Source organism: Pseudorasbora parva, chromosome 8, assembly GCF_024679245.1.
Source record: "Pseudorasbora parva isolate DD20220531a chromosome 8, ASM2467924v1, whole genome shotgun sequence".
Classification (NCBI taxonomy): Eukaryota; Metazoa; Chordata; class Actinopteri; order Cypriniformes; family Gobionidae; genus Pseudorasbora; species Pseudorasbora parva.
The window spans coordinates 29086703-29110386 of record NC_090179.1 but is presented as its reverse complement, the minus strand read 5'-3'; the positions used below and the strand labels follow the sequence as shown (position 1 = coordinate 29110386).

General features: G+C 38.6%; 1 protein-coding gene across 1 annotated transcript; it reads right to left on the bottom strand.

Moving 5' to 3' along the window:
• Positions 1-1232: 1232 nt before the first annotated feature.
• pipox (pipecolic acid oxidase) lies at positions 1233-23310 on the bottom strand. Its single transcript, XM_067450672.1, has 8 exons — positions 23126-23310; positions 21388-21536; positions 18427-18640; positions 16544-16726; positions 13408-13560; positions 9625-9774; positions 4740-4815; positions 1233-1430 (listed from the first exon to the last, which is right to left on the bottom strand). Exons 1-8 carry the CDS (start codon positions 23228-23230, stop codon positions 1300-1302), a joined length of 1161 nt encoding a protein of 386 aa, XP_067306773.1. The 5' UTR covers positions 23231-23310; the 3' UTR covers positions 1233-1299.
• Between the last annotated feature and the right edge of the window lie 374 nt (positions 23311-23684).

The window sequence follows — 23684 nt, the reverse complement described above, 5'->3', positions numbered from 1 at the left end:
AACCAGAGAGACGTGGAAGAAAACGGAAGACAACCATCAAAATGGATAGAAGAATAACCAGAATGGCAAAGGCTCAGCCAATGATCACCTCCAGGATGATCAAAGACAGTCTGGAGTTACCTGTAAGTACTGTGACAGTTAGAAGACGTCTGTGTGAAGCTAATCTATTTTCAAGAATCCCCCGCAAAGTCCCTCTGTTAAAAAAAAGGCATGTGCAGAAGAGGTTACAATTTGCCAAAGAACACATCAACTGGCCTAAAGAGAAATGGAGGAACATTTTGTGGACTGATGAGAGTAAAATTGTTCTTTTTGGGTCCAAGGGCCACAGGCAGTTTGTGAGACGACCCCCAAACTCTGAATTCAAGCCACAGTACACAGTGAAGACAGTGAAGCATGGAGGTGCAAGCATCATGATATGGGCATGTTTCTCCTACTATGGTGTTGGGCCTATTTATTGCATACCAGGGATCATGGATCAGTTTGCATATATTAAAATACCTGAAGAGGTCATGTTGCCCTATGCTGAAGAGGACATGCCCTTGAAACGGTTGTTTCAACAAGACAATGACCCAAAACACACTAGTAAACAGGCAAAGTCTTGGTTCCAAACCAACAAAATTAATGTTATGGAGTGGCCAGCCCAATCTCCAGACCTTAATCCAATTGAGAACTTGTGGGGTGATATCAAAAATGCGGTTTCTGAAGCAAAACCAAGAAATGTGAATGAATTGTGGAATGTTGTTAAAGAATCATGGAGTGGAATAACAGCTGAGAGGTGCCACAAGTTGGTTGACTCCATGCCACACAGATGTCAAGCAGTTTTAAAAAACTGTGGTCATACTAAATATTAGTTTAGTGATTCACAGGATTGCTAAATCCCAGAAAAAAAAATGTTTGTACAAAATAGTTTTGAGTTTGTACAGTCAAAGGTAGACACTGCTATTTTTTTGAACACACCCCTTTCAACTAATTGCCCAATTGCACAGCCTTAAGAGCTTGCATATCATGAATGCTGGGTCTTGTTTGTTTTCTGAGAATCTACTGAACCTACTGGTGACTTGTTTGCCACGTAGCAATAAAAAATATACTAAAAACCTTGATTATTCTGGTTAGTCACATTGTACTGATATTATTTTGAACAATACTGTATATTTTTCAAAAAGAATGTTCCAGGATTAACAAAATATGTTGACATGTCTTACTTCTTGTTTAATGAATTAACAGCACAGATATTCAGATATAAACGTTGTGTTTTATTATTATATTAAAATGTAGATTTGCCATTGTAGGGTCTTGGACTTAAAGTGAAGATCTGGCATGGGACTGGAAACGTTTAATATGGAAAGGTGAGAGGTCGTGTGAGGGAACCTGCCCCATAGCCAATTGAGAGAGCACCTTCCCTATGATAGGGCTGAACTTGAAGCCGTGGCCTGTGGAGAAAACATGAGAAATCAAAAAAAATTCTCATTTACTGAGAGGTGAATCATCATAGAATGTAGTTTACATTCATTCAATCCACTGGGGTAAAAGAAATGCACCTCACGGGAATGCACGACGGCCCTCTATAAATAGCCATTATCTGTCGTCCACTGTCTGACTCAGAAAGCCTTTGCATGAGAGAGCATATGAGAGCATAGAGAGAGAGAGAAACGCAATCGTGCTGGCACTATCACACCCGCTATCTTGGACATTTATTTTTGGGGTGGGTTTTGGCAAAATGGTAAAGTATATAAAGAAAGCTGCTCTCCTTTGTTGAAGAAAAAGCCCCTATCACAGGCTTTTCTGTTGTGTTAAATAGACAGGTTTAGCTGAAAATGAAACTTCTGTCATTATTACTCACCCGCATGTCATTCCATAACCATTTTTTCTTCAGAAATTTGGAATAATGTACATTTACTGTTCAAAAGTTTGGGGTCAGTAAAATCGTTCAATGTTTTATATGAAGTCTCTTATGTTTACCAAGGCTACAGTTATTTTATAAAAAACAAAAAAACAAAAACAAAAAAATATATATAGAAATATTATAAGATTTTAATATAACTTCCAGTCTTTAGTGTCACATGATCTGTCAGAAATCATTCTAATATGCTAAATATTCTAATAAGTGGCTTACATTTTTTTCAGGATTCTAAAATGAATAGACTATTTCAAAAGAAAAGCAGGAATTTGAAATAGAAATTGAATTTGTAATATTATAAATGTATCTAAAATCACATTTGATCAATCTGATTAATCTGTCCTACCAGAATAAAAGTATTAATTCTTTTGTCTGTATTTTCCATGCCATTAACACTTAACAGAGATGTTTAAGCTTCTAAAAGAACTCAAAAGCCTCTCTTCATCAGACTGGCTGCTGGTTCTTCTGCAGAAGAAACTGCAGAAGTTCATCACGCCTCTCTTCATCAGACTGCACTGGTTGCCAATGGCTGCTCGCATCAAATTCAAGGCACTAGTTCTCGCCTACAAAACAACCACTGGCTCTGCACCAATATACCTAAACTCGCTTGTTCAGACTTACACACCCTCCAGAAGCTTGCGTTCTACGAGTGAGCGACGCCTCGTGGTTCCATCCCAAAGAGGCATGAAATCGCTCTCGAGGACATTTTCCTGGACCGTTCCCACCTGGTGGAATGACCTGCCGATCTCAATTCGTGCTGCCGAGTCTGTAGCCATTTTTAAAAAACATCTTAAGACACATCTTTTCCAATTGCACCTGACCAATACAGAATAGCACTTACTGATCACCACAGCAACGACCAAAAAGCGCACACTCCTGGATCATATCTACGTCTCTCATCCGGATTTGTGCCTTCAGGCGGGTGTGTTACATAGTTATCATAGCTATCATAATCCGGTGTACTGTATTTTGCGTACGTGAGTTTTTGTTTTAGATGGCTATTGCTGCGCGTTTAGCTAGAATGCCATACAAAACCAACCCATTGGGCCACTGAATCCGCATTAACGACAACAGCTGGGGCAACAGCCTTAGTCCTAATGGGTTGTTATCATGGCTATCAAAATCCAGTGTTCTGTATTTTGCGTACGTGAGTTTTTGTTGTAGGTGGCTATTGTAGATGGCTATTGTAGATGGCTATAAAAAAAAAAAAAAAAAAATGTGTGTACTGTGCTAATTAATTGAGACTTCTTACAGCTCTTACAGGTTGTTGGCCTTGTTTGTTTTGTTGCTTCTATTACTCTCCCCTTTTTTGTAAGTCGCTTTGGATAAAAGCGTCTGCTAAATGATTAAATGTAAATGCAAAAGCACATAAAATAATGAATAAGTGGTGCATATGAAATTTGAAATGAAAGTCTTCTAAAGCCATAGTTTTGTAAGAAACAGACTGAAATTGAAGTTTATTTACTTAAAATCTTGATTTTCATCCTAATTCCCCTTTTGCGAGTTAATGAGAGTAATAATAATAATAATAATAATAATATCTTGTTGATGAACAAACATATTTTCTAAATGAATCAACTGATTAGAGTGAATAATAATTCAATTTCAGTCTGTTTTCTTTTAAAAGACTTTAGCATGTTTTTGGAAAAGCTACTGTCCCCATTTATTGTAACGGCATGAAAAATAACACAAATACTTTTTGTGCTCCTTAAAAGAAATCTGAGTAAATGACAGAACTTTCATTTCCAGGTGAACTGTCCCTTTAAGAAAGAGATGGAGCTAGAGCTGGGTAAGATGTTTAAAATGCACTGCATTCTGCTCTGACGCTCTCAGCTCTTGCCTTTGCGGATTGGGTGGTTGTTTGAAGTCTGCAAGGCTGGTCTGTGAGTGGATATGGCTTTGACCGACAGATGTGCGCGTGGAGGGTCTTCTGTTCTTGCTTAAACCCCACTGATGTGACTGGGTATCCATGGCAACCGGAGGGCCTTGAGCTCGAAGCTTGGCTTGAGACAAATTCCGAGTGGAAAGAAGGGCAACTTCCCACCCAAGCTCTGTGCTCTGTGTGTTTGCCCCTGAAACGGATCCAATTCGCACCCTTTCGTTTTTCCCAAGCTGCAAATACAACAGCTGCGCTGAGGGCAGGAGAGCAGCGGGAAGGCGAAACGCTGTCATTATGGCAGACAATAAAATGAAAAGAGGCAGGGAGAGGTTAATAGTGAGCATTCCTCTGCTCCTATCAGAGTCATAATGTATTATTAAGGCAGAAGAATATATGTCATAAATCATTAGTGCGCGACGTGCCAGAGCAATGGGACGGTACCGGTACAGTGAGGCAACCACACAATGCTTCTTGTGACACCTCCAGAGCAGCTCCTTTAACTGAGGACAATACATCACAAGATGAATAGCTGCACTGTAGCACCACAATACCGCTCAGCTGTACAGTATCTTTCTTCCTAACCCCTTCTTCCACAAAACGCCACTATCCGTGCCCCGTGCTGCTAACCAGCGCTTCTCTGAAGTGATTACCAGTGGAATTTAATTAGCCCCATAATTAGTCTAAGGAGGAGGTGATGCGAACAGATGGAACAAATGCCAGGTGAACCCTTTGGCCCCCTGAGAGGCGGGTTCGGGAGCATGCAGGAGCCTGGGGAGCCAGCAACCGCCTTTAATTAAACGATAAAAGACCCTCGCACTGGGGGCTTCGCTTCCTGTCCTTCACCAGCGCCCTGTTCCGTTCCCTCATTAAAAAGTTAAGACACCTCTCGGAGTCTATGTGACTGTGTGTCTGTGTTTTACAGGGATAGGAGTGTACAGAGTTCATTAGAGCTCGTATACTGACCTGAGAATCCAGCACCGATGATGATGTTGCCGTAGGTTGGGTGGGAATCAAGGACAAAGTGGTGGTCTGGTGTGACCTACAAACAACAAAGCAGGGGAATGTTAAACATCAATTCTAGATTGTAATTATTTCTGCAAATATTTGACCTTTTCATAGTCTGAACATGCACATGGCATGAATTATGAGCGCAGTTTGAACTGAAAGCTTAAAGGGTTAGTTAACCCAAAAATGACATTTCTTTCATTAATGACTCACCCAAATATCGTTCCACACCCATAAGACCTCCGTTCATCCTCGGAACAGTTTAAGATATTTTAGATTTAGTCCGAGGCCTTCCTGTCCTTTAAATGTAAGTGTATGCCCACTTGCTGTCCACGTCCAGAAGGTAATGAAAACATCATTAAAGTAGTCCATATGTGACATCAGTTGGTTTGTTAGACTCTTTTGAAGCGTCGACAATACATTTTAGTCCAAAAATAAAAAAAACGACGACTTTATTCAGCATTGTCTTCTCTTCTACGTTTGTTTTCAAACCTCAAATAAAGATTCAAACAGTCGTGAATCAGCAGATTGATTCATGATTCGTATCGCCAATGTCACGTGATTTCAGCAGTTTGGCACGCGATCCGAATCTTGATTCATGACCGTTTGATTCTTTATTTGAGGAACACGGAAGAGAAGACAATGCTGAATAAAGGTTTTTTTTTTTTTTGGACCAAAATGTATTGTCGACGCTTCGAAAGACTCTAACTAACCAACTGATGTCACATATGGACTACTTTGATGATGTTTTCATTACCTTCTGGACGTGGACAGCAAGTGGGCATACACTTACATTCAAAGGACAAAAAGCCCTCGGACTAAACCTAAAATATCTTAAACTGTGTTCCGAGGATGAACAGAGGTCTTACGGGTGTGGAACGACATTGGGGTGAGTCATTAATGAAAGAAATTTCATTTTTGAACTAACCTTTTAAGAGATAAGCCACTACATGCCTGAAATTGCTAATGAACAAATAAACTGAAGAATCACAAACATTTACTTTGGCTGCACTATGTTATTTTTCTGTCCGCTAGAGGGCGACTATTCAAAACAAAGGCATAGGTTGAAGACGCCAGGTTTGAGCGCAGAATCATGGGACAGAAATCATGTTCATGGATGTGGTTATTAAAGTTACTGTAGTATGAAGCAGAGCAGGACCGAGTGTTGAGGAAGCTGAGCAAAGCCGCTGGAGTGATTGTTGCCGAACACATGCGAGCAGCGGGACTTTTATTATGACGGGACGGGACACATTCGCAGGCGCTATTTACGCTTTTCCGGTCATGAATATGAGGTAACGCAGCTCTGTTTATCATATTAGATGCATTTAAATGTGTTTAAAATGATGTTATGCGTTACTCTGTGCGTTCGCTCAGCGGGTACATTGACACTTGTTGCACTGCTAAGACTAAAGCGTTTCTGCAAAATAAAACAGAGGGCAACGCAGATATGACGCAATTGATAGGCGACTCCCTCAGATCTCCTGGTTCCTTAGTTAAAATAGCAATTTTCTCACAATTTACAAATAGTTGAAAACATTTGGGATATTGTAAGAACTCAACTGAACAAAATATATAACACTGGCCTAGTGGTTTTTGGATATTTTACTGCAAAAATACTACATAGTGCACCTTTAATTTCTTTATCGTACAGTACACTACTGTTCAAAGGTTGTTTTGAAATGAATTAATACTTTTATTCAGCAAGGAAACGTCAAAATTGACAGTAGATTTTTAAATCTATAAATGTAAGGTTTTTACATTAATAGACTGAATAGATTTCTATTTCAAATAAATTAAAATTCTTTCTATTCATGAGAGAACGTATCATGGTCTCCCTAAAAAGTCTCCCTCGCTCAACAGTATTTAGCATTGATAATAATAATACAGTAAATGTTTCTTGAGCACCAAATCATCATATTAAAATGATTCCTGAAGGATCATGTGACACTGAAGACTGGAGTAATGATGCTGAAACAGCTTTACCATCACAGGAATACATTTGATGTTAAATATATTCAAATAGAAAACTGGTCTATTATTTTAGCTGTTTTACTGCATCAAATAAAAATAAAAGAAAACATTAAAAAACCTTACAGACCCCGAACTTTTGAACAGTAGTGTAAAAAGTTGTTGTGTCTCTAAAGACGCCTTTTCACTTCATCCTAAACAAATGTCATTTCTGATTACTACAAACAGAGACCGGTTCAGCAGAAATGATTGCTTTGATTCATTTTGAGCCGCTTGTATATTTTTCCTTTGAAGTATGAAAATAATCGATACTGTGCTCGGCTGACTGAGATGTTCTGTAGATTGTATCGAATACGACAGCTCTGTGCAGCATGCTTCTAGGTAACTTTATACGGTTCCACTCAGTTTCTTGCTCTAATACTGAACTTTATCTCTGTGTGCTCACCGGCGTTCTGCGGATATCCTGACTGGGCAGTCAAGGCCAGTTTATAAAGGATTTAGGTAGTGTTGCATCATCGTTGTCCTTTTTCATGTTTGATGTGATTGTAAGCTGTGTTTGAATAATTTTTTCATTTCACCATCTGGATGGAAACTTTGATTGGTCACACAGATGTTAAAAACGGAAAACCTGCTCTGAGAGAATTTACTAAACTAAAATTAAAATATTTAGGTGACTTTGTGAACCAGAGAAATCTAATCATTGTTATATAGCCCAACACGGTTAGTCTTACTGTTGGAATCTACCATGAGAGTACCATGTTTGTACCATGCTTCAGAGACAACACTATTTTGTTGCTAACATAGCATAATCAGAAAAAGCTTTATTTGTAGTAACATTAATGTAGTAACATTCCACCAACCTCATTCTGCTCCCACAGCCTTTGCTCCTCCCCCTGCTTCATTCCAAAGTAACGTTAATAAAACTTTAATATTAGCTCATCCATGAACATAATTTTTGTCCTGCTAGATTGCTTTCAATCGGTTGTGGAGGTAAAGTCATCAAATCTCATGATTCCACGCTCATTCACAGCGTCATCAAGCTACACCTTTGTTATAGTTTTGAATAAGCGACCTCTAGCAGCGAAAATTACATACTGCGCCTTTAAAAGAGAGGCTATCACTGTGACCCACCCAGATGTGATGTGACTGGTTTCCAGCGACAAGCAAAGTGTCGGTCTGTACTGAATGTAAATCTGCAGGGTGATATGAAACATTTATAGCCAATCATAGCCATTCTTTACTCTTCAATTTGTCCTGTTGTTACCATTGTGTGTTTACATTCATGTTAACCAATTATGCTTAATAAGCTGACAAGTATGTGACCTTGTAAATGCGTTAACCCGTTTTCTTTTATCGGAGTACGGTCATAAACGGCTTAAGCATAAACAGATCGTCACAGCTAGATTTTTGCCCCTTACGCTGATTTTGCCAGGCATGTAAACGCATTGACCTGCTTTGAAGTGCGCATGTGTGATATGTGACAGGAAGAAAGGCGTCCATACTGTGGATTTAAGCGCATCCAGACAGAGCGAGCGTCTTGCAGTAAGAGAGGAGGAAATCGCAAACTCAGACTTTTACTTGACCCAGAAAAATATAAAAGTGTTCTCATCTGTAACTGCATGAGAGGATAATATATGAGCCGTAAGTTTCCTGCTGATATATTGCAATCCTGCTTTGGTTTTTCATGCTTTATTTAACATCACAACTGACATAACAAATGAAATACTCTGAGTCAGATATGCAAATTATTATTATTATAAGGTTTGACGCAAGCAGCAACCTCCCCCAGTTTCTGTTGAAGCCATTACGGAAGTGACTTAAACTGCAATTCCTCAACTGGCCACTAGGGACAGGCTCCAGAAGGGAGCAGAATCTCATTGAGCCTCATGTTATAATGCCCAAATTTACAGCAGAAAAAAAACATATTTGCAGCCTGGTACAACGGCCAGCTCGTCTCTACTTTATGCTTCAGAACGGCTCTTCGGAATCCTATGGGTGACGTCACGGACACGACTATTACAGTCTATGGTTTGACGTCAAGAAATAACCTGATTTATTGATAAAGTCTTATTGGTAATTTGTTTGCAGGTTATTTCAATAAGATGATTTTTGTTATCGGCGCACTGATGTGCAAGTAAACATGCTCATCACTTAAACACAAAGTGGGTGTGGCTTATGGTTTGATGACGTAAAACTATTTGTTGATTTTTTGCTCTGGAGGCAGTCATATGCAAATGTATTTGCCTGTGTGACATCGCATATGCGACAGATTATGGTTTTTGGTTCTGTTAAATGCTTTGTACCATGCTTTGTTAAACATTCTGCAAGTCTCAAAGTTTAAGACACTCTCCTAATTATAAAAAAAGACCACTCATCTTTAAAATGTGGTATTTTGCATTACAATGAGAATGGGTTTGGGGTGGGGTTAAAATTTGATGAATTGTAGCCTACATTTTTGAAGTTCACTCTAATATGGCTATGAGATGGCTCTATAAAATGGCTACAGGCCTCCCATCAAGCATTCCACAAAATATCCTGACATGGTCATGTCTGATTGGGACAAAAGCCTGATTCCCATGAAAGAAATAGCTTTTATCACTTTTCACCACATGAGTCTCTGTATGATTAAGACAGTGTAATTCCAAGCACCTAGAAATCTAGAATAAAAAAAAAAATCAATTTCAAACCCAAGTAGAAGTGAAATAAAGAGCTTGGTTCAATTCCAGCAACCGTTCAATCAAAAGGCACATCAGAATAAAATATGAGCCATGCATTCAAATATCCTTCTCTCCTCAAGTGAGAAAGAAAGTTTGGTCTGGGACACACAGTGGCAGACCGGTGACGGCACCTAAAGACGAGCAATGAAGTCACTCACCGTGTACATGCAGCTCTCAACAACAGCAGGCACTGGCACCAGCCCAGGGAGACAGCGGGTGACGTAGCGCATGAGAATATCGATGTCCCCTCTATCCGTCTGTTTATCTCGCTCATCCGGTTCAGTCTCGCTGCCCATGTGGTAACACACCTGCTCAGACACATGCACGCACACTATGATCCATAAAGCCAAACTGACCTATGATACATTACGGATCTGTGATCCACTGCTCGGCATGCTTGGAGGAGCAGCAGATATACGTGCAGAAGCCAGGTTCCAGCGTCTAGAGCAGACATAATGCATCTAACATGACACAGCCATCTGTGCTATCCCATTCAGCCTTGCTAAGTGTGATGAGACTGAAGACTCCTGCTGGGCTCTCCCGCATGCTGAAACAGAGCCATTAGTACCGGGAGAACATAGACCAGAGGAGAGTGCTGCTTCTCAGCTTCTGTAAAAGCATCAAGGACCGTGTATTTATTCGGAGAGCTGTAACATATCTGATTCTCTGAAAGCTCTCTGAGTGGGGATGTGTACAGTATTGTTACATGAGGGAATTGTGGATTAATTAAAGGATGGAAACTATTGTGTTGAATCTCTGTGGCTTTTTCATGAGATGTGGGCAGGCGGTTACATTAATGCAATGGTCTGTGGTACACATTGATATGGTGGTTTGAGCTATATCTATTGTTGCCAAGGAGAAGTGCTTTTTTAAATTTAAAAACACAGGACAAATAGAGCATGGAACAACATGGAACAAAATGAGCAGGCTAAGGGGCTATTCACACAGAATGTGTTTTTGCAGTTAAAAACAAGAGACGCAGGTAATTGGAACGAAAGAAAAAATAAAATCCACAAGCTCTTGAGATGATTATTATTTTTTTTAATTAACTTGAGTGAGAAGCGAGTGCAATGGTTTAACACGTCTAGCGCATGTTTACATGGAAAACGACAGAAAAATAACACAGTGTAATGTATTTTTTGTGAAACAGGAATCAGGGTTATTTTTTATATTGTTTATATACTTTTATATATATTATTAATAATAGTTTCCATTTAGTGAACTAAAGCTGAATATCTATATTAGGGCTGTGACTCGATTAAAAAATTAATCTAATTAATTAGAGGCTTTGTAATTAATTAATCAAAATTAATCGCATTTTAATTGCATATAAATATTTGACCTGAGAACAATGAGAAGTCATTTTTCACATGTATTTTTAGTATACCATTAAATAATGAATGATGAATAATGACATTAGCTTAATCAAGAAAATATTGTTTATTTATTTCAGTCTAGCAGACCAATGCAATGTTTGCCATTAAGTGTAGCAAAAGCGTATTTGTGATATTTGAGGCTCGATGTGCTGCGGTGATACGCAAATTCCTTGTTGTGTAGCTTGCACACAACCATGCTCTTGTCGACGCTTCTATCCTTTCGTTTTTTAAAACAAAATTTCCCATCCACGGGGCCAAGCAAAGCAGTCTCATCAGCTTCTTCGTTCATGTTCATGTCGTGACCATAGACTGTAAAAAAATATGGACGTAGTGTCCGTGACGTCACCCATAGGATTGTGATAAGCCGTTCTGAAGCTTAAAGTAGGGTCGAGCTGGGCGTCGGCATCTTGTGAGCGAGTCATCGCGTGTCACTCCCGGATAACAGAAAACGGGCAAAAAGGCGGGATGTGCGCGGAGCTGAGGTGACGCAATGACTATAGATGGCAGATAAATGGCTATCCACTTGTAACCACGCCCTTAATTATGCAGAACTTTAAGGCTTTATATAACGTAAACGATTGAGTTATAAAAAAATTCACCCCCCTCACAGTTGTCATGAAGATCAAAATTAGCCTTATAAGCCAAAACCACAATTTGTACCAGGCTGTAAACATGTTTTTTTCTGCTTTAAAGTTGAGAATTTTAACATGGGGCTCAATGAGATTTTGCTCCCTTCTGAAGCCTGTCCCTAGTGGCCAGTTGAGGAATTACAGTTTACATTACTTCCGTATTGGCTTCAAGAGAGATCACGGAAGGTTGCTGCTTGGTCGTGACCATAGACCGTAAAAAAATATGGACGACTCGACATCATCCGTTTCCGCTTGCCATATTTGAAGCTTTCAGGCGGCATTGCACGGCGCGGACATCTTGGGACCGAGTCTGCACAGTAGCGATTTCGGGACCGGAGTTGCGCAGTAGAGCGCAGGAAGTAGAGCAGGAAGTACAGTCGCGATATCAAAAGCCCGCCCACACTCTCGCCAAGGGGGTAATCTAGCGCTCGGAAAGCGTTCCACCCCTAGGGGCTGCCATTGCTAACCAAGCCATCACCTGCTGTTAGCATCCCATTGACTCCCATTCATTTTTGAGTCACTTTGACAGTGAATAACTTTACATCAGAGACGTTTAAAGACTCCATTTGTCCATTGTTTATTTCTAAAGAAACACGACAATGCATAAAAGGCTCCATTACCTTGTATCTTACACTATCGCCCCGTAGAAGCTGTTTTTGTAAAAATAGGCTAACTATTGCGTCATAACCAACGCGACTCTGTCGCACAGTTGAGAAATTACCGTATAGACCTGAGGAGACGCTCGCACGCAATGTTTTACTGTCTATGAGACAGTCGGGGGGACGTGGAGACATAAAGTCTGATAAAGTCAAGGGGGAAGAATGGGGAGAAGCCCATAGTGAGCCAAAAGCAACGGGAGAAAATATTTAAACAACGTGATTCAGCTTTCACTTTCCACAACTACTAGAAGACCTACAACTGTCAGACAGGAGGCTCACGTCACATCTACGTCGTCAAGCTCAGTCTGAGCCTGCGCAGTTCGCTCAGCCATCAGGAAGTAAGTGCTCCTATACTGACATCACTTAACGCCGTAGAAGGCAATGGGATCGCTCCGTCCATTTCTTTTACTGTCTATGACTCTCGCAGATGGAGAACAATTAATTATGTTGGTGTGAAATAAACAGTTATGGAAATGTAGAAATTAAAGCTAAAGCTCTAATCTGCTCCGAAAAATTTCGAAAAAAGTCTGTTAGTGCCTCAGTGACAACTTCACTCAGAGAAGCCGTCAGTCTCAGCTGTCAATCATGACGTCACACCCCCCGTTTTTATAGCATCAAATAACTAACTCAAACTAAACTTATTTTTAAAACGAACACCTGAAATGAAATCATCGTGATGAGAACTGCCTTCAGTGACATAAACTAACTTTGGGGAAAAATTTTTGAAGTGTAATTTTATTATTTAGTTTGTCTCGCGTCCATTAGAAAACACAGAGGGGCGGCTATACTGGGACCGGTCACCGGGGGGCGATCGAGGCGCGAAAGCTTCAGTAAATGAGAGGGAGACTGCAGGCTTGGTCGTGACTCGTCGTGAGCGCTAGATGGTGTTTCAGTATAATCGGTCCGTCGAAACTCATTCATTGAAAAACGTTCCGCGGTGCAAAAATAAGTGTGGTTAAAATTGTTATTTATTTTTTTGCGTAATTAATTAACCATTAATCTTTATTAACCATTAATCTTTATTAACTATCTAATATATATATATAGCCTTAATTTATTTTTTCATTCCGTTTTATTCTTATCTAAGATATTTCAAGATAACTGTAAGATTTTTTAGATATTCAGCTTTTGGTCATTAAATGAAAACTATTATTAATAGTTTTAGTATACAATAAGAACAGGAGCTGGAATGATGCAAGCCGGACTTCAACCTGAGCTCTAACCACGGCTCCAACTAAACCTGTTCTTTTAAAAACTGCAACCCTCCTGTCACTCACCTTCATTAGTCCTGGATACTCATTGGATGGGAGGCCGTAAATGTCATATTCCCCTTCTTTCGGCTCCATCTGTATAAAACATGGAAAACGCTGGCCGACACTGTAGGTGCCTGGGATCTTCTCCTTCCAGTAGCATACGTTAATCTTTACAACCTGCACAGAAAGAAATGATCCAAATTAAAGATAAAAAACAGCATAGGAGCATGTTGATTAAAATTTAATAAACATTGATATTGAACTCACATCAGGATAAATGTAATAAGGAGTAAGGAATCAGTAGCTCAGAATAGTCCACAGCCTGTCTTCTCATTCAGAGACCATAAAAATTCACCCGTGCACAAATTCATTGCTCATATATTTTCGTGCTCACCCAAGCGCAGACTTTCAAGCCTGTGCTATCCTGAAAAATGCAATTCCAATTCTAGGTCCAATTCGGAGTTTAACTAACACAGAATACTTTTTCCATCACTTCTCTCGTAGCATGTGACACATAAGAGATCTCTGTGGACTGGAGTCTCTGGGAGCTGTTTATAGGATTGGGAGGAGAGTATATGGTGGTTTATGTACATTCACAAATAAATCACTTTTCATTCTGCCCAGGGGTGTAATCCAGATCAATCTATATGTGGCTCTGTGTGTGTTTCACAAGCTATGGCTGGCAGACAATATGCTTTATATATTCCCAAGCTTCCATTTTTTCAGAACCTGTTTTCCAAAACCAGACATTTCACACAGATATATTGTTCCATGATGAAAGAAGGAAAGAAAGAAAGAAAGAAAGAAAGAAAGAAAGAAAGAAAGAAAGAAAGAAAGAAAGAAAGAAAGAAAGAAAGAAAGAAAGAAAGAAAGAAACAAACAAAGAAACAAAGAAACAAAGAAGGTGAGAAAAATTTGATGATAAATGGATGGATGGATGGATGGATGGATGGATGGATGGATGGATGGATGGATGAATGGATGGATGGATGGATGGATGATGGATGGACGAAGGTGAATAAATGGGTGGATGGAAAATTAAGTAAATAAGAGTATGAATGAATAAATTGAACAAACAGGTAATATAAAATATAGGAGAAGAAGGAAATATAATATAATAAATGGATGGATGGATAGATGCATGAAAAATAATATGATTAGGTAATTAATTAATTAAAAGAAACAAAGAAAGAAATGATGTAGATAAATGTGATAAATATTTATTGAAATAATGGAGGGATGGATGATGGATAGACAAAAGAAAGAAGGTAAGAACATTATTCGATGGATGAAGGGATGTAAAAAGTAAATAAATAAAAGAATGAATAAATTAATTGACAAAATAAAGAGGGTAAGATGGTGAAGAAAGAAATATAACAAACAAATGGATGGATAAATGAAAGGTAATGATAATAATGAAAGATTCATCACAATTTAATCACACATTCTTATCAGTTCTAAATGTACCTTAAATTAATATGTTTCAAGTTTTAAATACTTTAATCAACACGGGTATGAACAAATATGCATGCTTTATGTAAATGCACGTTTATTATTAGTGGAAGACTAGACATGTATCAAAGGTTACAGATGTTTTTCAAAGACCTAGTTCATGTTTCTTAGGCCTAAGCTTTAAAATTCAGAATAAGCAGTGATTTCTCTCTTTTTAAGAATATAAATAAAGGGAGTTTTTACACTGGCAGTTTAGTTCAGAACAGGGCACATTTCGTATAAAAAATTGGTAATGTGAAAGCTGTCATGCAGACCTGAGAGTGCACCAGTCCCACACCATACCTGGAGGAGGTCCATATTCCACCAGTAGGAATATAGTGCGGCCCCTTTAAGAGACGCACGCTCCCTATAGAGTGCCGAAGTCATGACGTCACTTTGTAGGCCATAACGCGGAAGTGAGTTAGCATTTTAGCACTTCCGGTTCCCTCGCTCTAAAGTCTATGGGTTTTTTGAATGGGTTTTTGCTAAATCGCCTGAAATAAGGTCTGTGGTTAACAAGCCTCTACATATTTTCACGTTTTGATCTATGGCATAAAACACACTAATTCTAACCTGCTTTTGATTTTTTAAACTTTATTGTGTCTTAAAAACGGCGGTTGCTAACAAGTTGCTAAAAGGGACTACATCCTTTGGCAGGCACTTTAGACGTCATCGTGAAAACGGGACATCTCACCAGCCCGCGTTTCATTCACTTTTGAATTCTGTAAGTAAATGTTTAATAAAAAAATAATAATAAAAAAACTAGCCTGCGTTTCAGCCTCACGTTATTATAAGTTTACCTTTCAGTTAATATACAACTGCCGGTATTTGTGTGTGTGTGCTGAACTGTGCCGCGATTGAGAAACACGGACTTGGGAGCGCTCTTGTTCAGAAAAAAAACCTGTGCATTCGTTTTAGCCGAATGTAATGTATTTCGTTTATTAAACAAATGTAGCCTACTGTAAGTGGTGATGGTTAATGATTTAGACATGAGCGAGAGTGAGCTGCAATGCATCGCGCTCGGGCTGCAGAGAATGTGCTCAGTGAAAAAACACACTTTTCGTCCGACATATAGTCTAATAAAAGTTAAGCAGAAAATATGGTAGCTTATGTAGGCTATAACTGCACTTGTTTCAGAGTAATGTTATTGTTAACCCTTTTCTTTCCCTATTAATGTTTGCTGCTGCATCTTTTACGTCTGATCTCAATTTCTTCAAGGGCTACGCCACGGATCAGACAGAAAATGCACGCTGCGTTAATTGCCCGTTAATAAAATTTGTGTCGTTAAAATGAATTTGCGTTAACGCGTTTTTAACACATTAATTTTGACAGCCCTAAAAGAAAGAAAATAAATGGATGGGTGGAAAGATAAAAAAAATAATGTGATTAGGTGAATAATGAAATAATGGATGGATGAAGGAAGAAAAAGAAGGTGAGAAAATGGATGGATGGATGGATGGATGGATGGATGGATGGATGGATGGATGGATGGATGGATGGATGGAAGATAATGTGATTAGGTGAGTAATTCCAAAATTCATGGACACATTAAAGGTGATTGGTTAAAAATAGTTAAGTAAATTAACCAAAAGTAGAAAGTAGCTGAATGAATTAATGAATTAACAATGAAGATGGCTGGCTGGATCATGTATGTACTGTATGTATAGACCTTGAGCGGGAGCTGCAGTCCGGTGTGTGTCAGTAGTTTGTTTGCCCAGGGTCCGGCTGTGACCACCAGGCTCTTCCCTCTGTAGACTCCAGAGCCTGTGGTTACAGTGACCACGGCACCAGGCGTGATGTCAATCACTTCCTCCCCGTCCTTTATCACACCCCCACTGGACTGAAAGAGCCTCTGAAAGAACCCAGACAGACAAACACTTCATGCAGAAGCAGATTTAAATCACTTCAGTCTGACTACAGTATGTTCAACTTTACTGCATAGACAAAGCTTCTTCAAAACAGCTCATCTATGACAAAAAAATCCTAATAAGAGCAGTGAGGAGAGCCTGGTTAAAATTCAACAGGGGCTGAGTTTGACACAGAAATGTCAACGGGGATCCGTTAAAACTGGAAAAAGCTGGTCAGATTCGGGCAACAGATAATATAAGAGTTTCCTTAGTGAGAGCCAACAGGGAGCTTATCACTGCACTCTGTAGCTGCTGTAGGCAGAGCTTATTGAATCCAAAGAGGCACTGTGTATAAAACTGCATGGCCATATTCCCCAGACAGGGTGTAAGGAGCCTTTAACAAGTAAGTTTGCAGCCATTTCTTATCTTCGAGAGCTTTAAAAAGGCACGGTAAAGGCAACACTGAAGTACAGTTATGTACATAAAGAGCATTGCTCAATGCCTTTCTGATGCTGAAAGTTTAGGAGTCTCAGACACCAAGAGGCTTATTTCCACAGTACACTGAAAATCACAATATTTGAATTGCTTTAACAGAGCTGAACTCTCTGATCTGGCAACACAAATTTAATTTTGAGCAATTATAACAGCATTTATTATAGAAAAGAGAATCTAAATGTCAAATAAAATGTCTTGTCTACACTTAAAATAATACCCAAAACTCATATCATGTTATTCTTTTTCTGTCTGTATGCCTCTTTGCCAACTGCTACAGTGAGCTAAAACTGATGAAGTGGCTCCCATGAGGAGAACATTTCAGTGATACATCTATGAGGATGTGATAAAACACAAACGGTCCAAAGCAGGGTTTTGGGATGGCTGCAAATGTATTCATTTCGCATACATAATTAGATGAGCATCTGATAGCTTTGAGCTGCCAAGCTAAATATAAGATTGACGTGTGGCATTCCAACAGCCTCCAAGAGATTTCTTTAAATAAATATTTGAATATGATTCACTAAAACAAGTACGATTTTAGACTACCGTTCAAAAAGTCTTTTTATGCTTTTGATAGATTTTTATGTGTGCTAAGAATAAATTATTTAATTTAAATACAGCCAAACACTGTAATATAATGAAATATTCATTTAAAATAACATAATATATAATAACATAATAGTACATTATAGTAACATAATATAATAGTTATATTATATATAGTTTTTGTGAAGAAAAAAAAAGCGTATAAAGTGATGGGCCGATTTCAAAACACTTCTTTCGGAAGCCTTGGAGCTTAATGAATCAGCGTATCGATTCATGATTCAGATCGCGTGTCAAACTGCTGAAATCACATGACTTTGGCGATCCGCTGATTCCATACACCGATTCACTAAGCTCCGAGGCTTTACGAAGCGGTGTTTTCGAAAGCGACCCATCACTATATAAGCCGTTATTTAGTTGTTGTTTTTTGCGCACAAAAACTATTCCCGTCGCTTGTTGGGCTTTGTAACGACGTCTTTAGTGCCTTTATGGGTCTTGAGAGAGGAAATTACATTGGTGTCAATGGAGGCCTTTCTGAGCCATTGGATTTCAATGCTTCATAGCTGAAGCCATGTCTGTTAAACCGGGGCAGTATGGGTAAAAGTATCGATTTCTTGCAAAACATCTTATGGACCCTAAACTTTTGTACAGTATATGATCAGCTGACCTGTACAGCTCGGAGGGCTCTGTCCGCATACAGCACGCCGGCGAGGGTGTCAATTAGCGCACCGTTCCCGTCGGTGAGATTCACATTGGGAATGTGCTGGCTGAACTCCTCCTTCTTCAAAACCACTGTAGGAATCTTGTGCCTTTGCATCGTGGCCTTTAGGCTTGAGAAACCCTCTCCGTTCTCTGGACCCATAACCAGTAAACCCGTGCGCCTGCGAAGGGAAGGGCACAAGACGACTTACATGTCCATGTTGAACAGCTGCACCTTGATTAAGGTGGAAGTAGGCTTTTTAGACTTTGAGGCATGTGATGTAAATTGTGCAAAGTGCCATATGCGCCTGCTTGTGATGCAGGTGTCTTAATGTGAGGAGTTATTGCACTATGGATGAGAGGTTGGGAACACAGGTTTTAAATCAACAATGTGTGATAGATGGGCGCGCTGTTTTCTGTGGATACTGTTTTTCAAGGCCTACTTCATCTGCCAGCCATCATGATGCATGGGCAGCACGAGTTCACAGGTCCAAGTCATTCATCAGAGATTTTTATGACTGAATCCCCCACTGCGTGTGTTTTTGATTTGGGACACTGAAAGAAGGACACCATGTCACGTATTAGCAAAAAGAGTAGGTTACATCATGGGTGTTTGAGATCTTTCTGAGGTAAATTAGGCATTAGTTCAATTAGGACATTAGTAGCTTTTATAAACGTGCCCCAGGGATAAAACATTACTGGTGTGCATCTGCAGACAAAACAGTCGAACTGACATTAAGATCAGTGCATGTTGCTTTCAGTTAAAACAGCTCAAACATGCATTTTAATCTGGGAGGACTAAAGTCTTTATCTGTGAAACTGGGGGTTAGAGCTTCAAAAATGTACTTTAATTTTGTCATTTTAATACGGACCTAATCAAACTTGCATAGAATTTTCTTACACAACCTTAAAATTGCCTATTTTTAACCACCCCGGGGGTCTATCTAATCCTGTCTAGTTAGGAACGTCTCTGTAATTGCCGAGTCCTCATTTATTTTGACCTTCGTTGCGCACTTTAGCTAAAGCTAAATTTATCATTGTGCTGTCTGTCACAGCTTTATTATGAATTTTGACCTTTTTGGCAGCTCTCTGGGTAAAATAACAGTTGGTGGTTCAAGCTGCTGGCATCGCATATGATGTAAAAATAAAATTAATCAAATAGAAGAGTCTGAACAGCAAACTGTAATAGTGTCAGATATGATCTTCACCTTAATTAATTCTATCTCTTAATTATATGCATAATATTGTACTATTTGGAAGCACCCTAGGCAATAGTGTGCACCCTATAGGGTTTTGCACAATATTATGATAAATCCACAGGATTTTTTGAGGACTTTGCAATGATAATGGACAACGTAAACTATGACAATAGTGTATTCAATACATGCTATGACTAGGACTGTGTATAATAAAGCATCCTGTGTTCTAATGGGTCTGTTGTATAATAACCTTAACTGGCAAACAGTAAACCTATAAAGTTTAGCTGATATCAATTAATAATCTTTAGAAAAAACAACGAACTCTGATGTGTAGGTTTGGGGTCAGTAAGATATTATGATTGATATTCAGCTAGGATGCATTGAACTGATTAAAAGTTAAAGAGAAACGTATAATGTTACAAAATTTCCATTTCAAATAAATTTAGTTTGCACCAAAATATTAAGCAGAACAACAGTTTTCAACATTGATAATAATAAATGTTTCTTGAACAGCCAATCAGCATATTAAATTGATTTCTGAAGGATCATGTAACACTGAAGCATAACTGCTGAAAATTCAGCTGTGCCATCCCATAAATAAATTACTGTACTTTTGAATATTATATATATATATATATATATATATATATATATATATATATATATATATATATATATACTGTAAAAAATAAAATAAAAATAAAAAATGTCTCCAATTGAAAATGTTCTAGTGACTGATCACATCTAAATTTTTCAGTCGCCCAAATTGAATTTCTGTGAATTGATGCAATTTAATTCACAGAAATTCAATCTGGCCAACTGAAAAATGTATTAAAATGTATCTATAAAATATATCAAACTACTGTATATTAAATATAAAAACACTACTTTATATTGTAATATTTCAAAAAAATATTACTGTGTTTACTGTATTTTTGATCAAATAAATGCAGCCTTTGTGAAAATAAGATACTTATTTCAAGAAGATGAAACATCTTATTAACCCCAAACGTTAATGGTAGTGTATATTGCATTAAAGATCCTTCTTATTGCCATTGTTTCCATTTAGATTAAAAAGAAAATCATTAACTGCCAGTTTAAAATGATATTCACAATCCACTTTATTACATTTACTCCAAGAAATTATGCATATTTATTGTCCAAAACCCCACTTTGCTTAATAGTGTTTTTAAACTTTTGGAAGGCACTGAACGTTCCAATGGGTTTTGTGACAGACGCATCCAGTGCAAATATCTTTGCATAACCCTCACATTCACAGACACTCCCACCTAAGTGAATACTAATCGTTTGGAAAGCAAATGCCATCTAAGTAGTGCAAATATCTATATAAAAAGGGAGGAACAAATCCAGCATTCTTCAAAACCTTCCACACATTTTTCAGTCCCTGCCCAGCAGTCTCTGAGATGCTCAAGGGCACAGGTGGCCTCTCATCAGAACCCATCCGTCAAAGGGCTGAGATGGATAGCGGCGACTGAAAGAGGAAGGCGACTGATTCTGCATCAAGGCTGAGTGGGCTTGATCCACTTGTGATCCATTACACCTCTCAGACACTGGAAAAACAAGTGTGCCCCACAGTCTGTGGGTGATGCTCAGGGACTAGAATGTAAATCCCTTAAAGTTATGGGGAAAGCTATGAAAAGTTTTGATGTACAGCTTCTAAATGTTGCATAAGGGATAGAAAATGTAGTAATTATTCCTTAAATGCTTACCTGTACAGCTCAACACCTGCTTCTTTCTCAAGTTGAGCCCAGAGCTCATAGCTTTCCTGCATCATCTGTATGTAGAAATGTTCCTCGTAGGCTTTCCGTATGATCCTGGTCTGGCCATGAGAGCTCCCTCTGGAGTGGGGCAGAACAAACTGTGGAAAAGGGGGAATTAAAAGAACACCATAATACCACTGGATGTGCATTGACTTGTTTTAATAATAGAAAATAAAAAACACAACAGTAGAGTCCAAATATGACCCTGGACCACAAAACCAGTCATAAGTCACACAGTTATGTCTGTTGCAATAGCCAACAACAATACATACAGCACTTACGGAGAGTATTCACAGCGCTTCACTTTTTTAAAAAACATTTTGTTATGTTACAACATGAACTAATGAATTAAATTCATATTTTGAATTTAGACAGGATGTTTGATGCTCAGGTCAAAGAGTTCAATCTTTGTTTCATCAGACTAGAGAATTTTGTTTCTCATGGCCTGAGAGTCCTTCAGGTTCCTTTTGGCAAACTCCAGGCAGGCTGTCATGTGCCGTCTGGCCACTCTACAGGCCTGATACAGGCCTGATTGGGGGAGTGCTGCAGAGATGGTTGTTCTTCTGAAAGGTTCTCCTCTGTCCACAGAGAAACACTGGAGCTCTGTCAGAGTGACCATTGGGTTCTTTGTCACCTCCCATAGGGCCCTTCTCCCCCGATCACTCAGTTTGGCTGGGTGACCAGCTCTAGGAAGAGTCCTGGGTCCAAATTTCTTCCATTTACGAATGATGGAGGCCAGTGTGCTCTTTGGGAGCTTCAATGCTGCAGAAATGTTTCTGTACTCTTCCCCAGGTCTGTGCTTCGATACAATCCTGTCTCGGAGGTCTATAGACAACTCATTGGACTTCATGGCTTGGTTTGTGCTCTGACATGTACTGTTAACTGTGGGACCTTATATAGACATGTGTGTGCCTTTCCAAATCACATCCAATCAACTGAATTTACCACAGGTGGACTCCAATTAAGTCGTGGAAACATCTCATGGATGATCAGTGGAAACAGGAGCACCTGAGCTAAATCTTTTTCTCGTTTTTTATTTTTAATACATTTGCAAAGATTCAAAAAAAACTTCTTTCATGTTGTCATTATGTGGTATTAATTGTATAGTTGAGGGGAAAATAGTTAATTTCAAATTAATTGATTAAATCAATTTAGGAATAAGGCTGTAACATAACAAAATGTGGGAAAAGTGAGCGCTGCGAATATTTCCAGAAGCACTGTATAGTATAGGTCAAAATGATCTATTTTTCTTGTATGCTAAAAATCATTACAATATTAAGTAAAGATCATGTTTCATCAAGATATTTTGTACATTTCCTGTAAATATATACAAAATGTATTATTAGTAGTATGTTGATAAGGAATTACTTTAAAGATGATTTTCTCAATATTTCGATTTTTTTGCACCCTTAGCTTTCAAATAGTTATATCTCGGCCAAATATTATCCTATATCCTAACAAATCATCCAGCAATAAGCTTATTTATGATGTATAAATCTCAGTTTAAAAAAAAAGTATTCTTATGACTGGTTTTGTGATAGCCTACAGGGTCACAAATGTTATATGTAATAAATGAATGTCTTACAATTTCCTTACTTGATTCTGCCTTGACAAGATAAATAATTTCTAGCATTTGTTTTATACTGTTATTTGGAAATGAATGTCTGCAAATCATGCTGTAACCGACCTGCTCCAGCAGTAGAGTTTTCTGCTTGTTTTTAGCCAAATGATAGGCAGTGCAGGACCCCTGGATCCCTGCGCCAATGACGATACAGTCGTACACTTCAGACATTTCCAGCTATAGTTCTTTCGTGATATTTTTCTCACACACAAACACGATGAAGTTGCCGGCCCGTGACCTACTTTGCGTATAGTTCAAAGTTCTCCGGTTTCACTTATGTAACCATGATCAGCTGAATGTATGAACCGCCTTCTGGCTTTATAGCACACAAAACTTTTAGTGAATGAAAAGTTCTGTTTTTCCCCTGATCAGTCAGTTCAACGAATGAACGTAGGCCTAACAGCTACAGTAGCCTAATAATTCCCATTAGCCTTACATCGCGGAGTATAAAAACGTTCCAAAAATAAACAAAAAGATAATGCTGAGCATTTTTGTAAAGATTTTGAATGGACTAGGTTGTATACTTTGTTCTACTAAAAAGCATTAAAAGTACATGTGTTTTTATTAATAATGATGATTATCGCCATTTTTAGTGTTGCATCCTGATTTAACAAATAAAAACGAA

Excerpts from the sequence above, each read along its gene's own strand:
- pipox (XM_067450672.1), bottom strand. The coding sequence starts at position 23,230 with ATGTCTGAAGTGTACGACTGTATCGTCATTGGCGCAGGGATCCAGGGG. Across the intron at positions 18,641-21,387 it reads GCAGGTGTTGAGCTGTACAG|GCGCACGGGTTTACTGGTTA; the intron begins GTAAGCATTTAA and ends TTCCCTTCGCAG. Across the intron at positions 4,816-9,624 it reads TTGAGAGCTGCATGTACACG|GTCACACCAGACCACCACTT; the intron begins GTGAGTGACTTC and ends TGTTGTTTGTAG.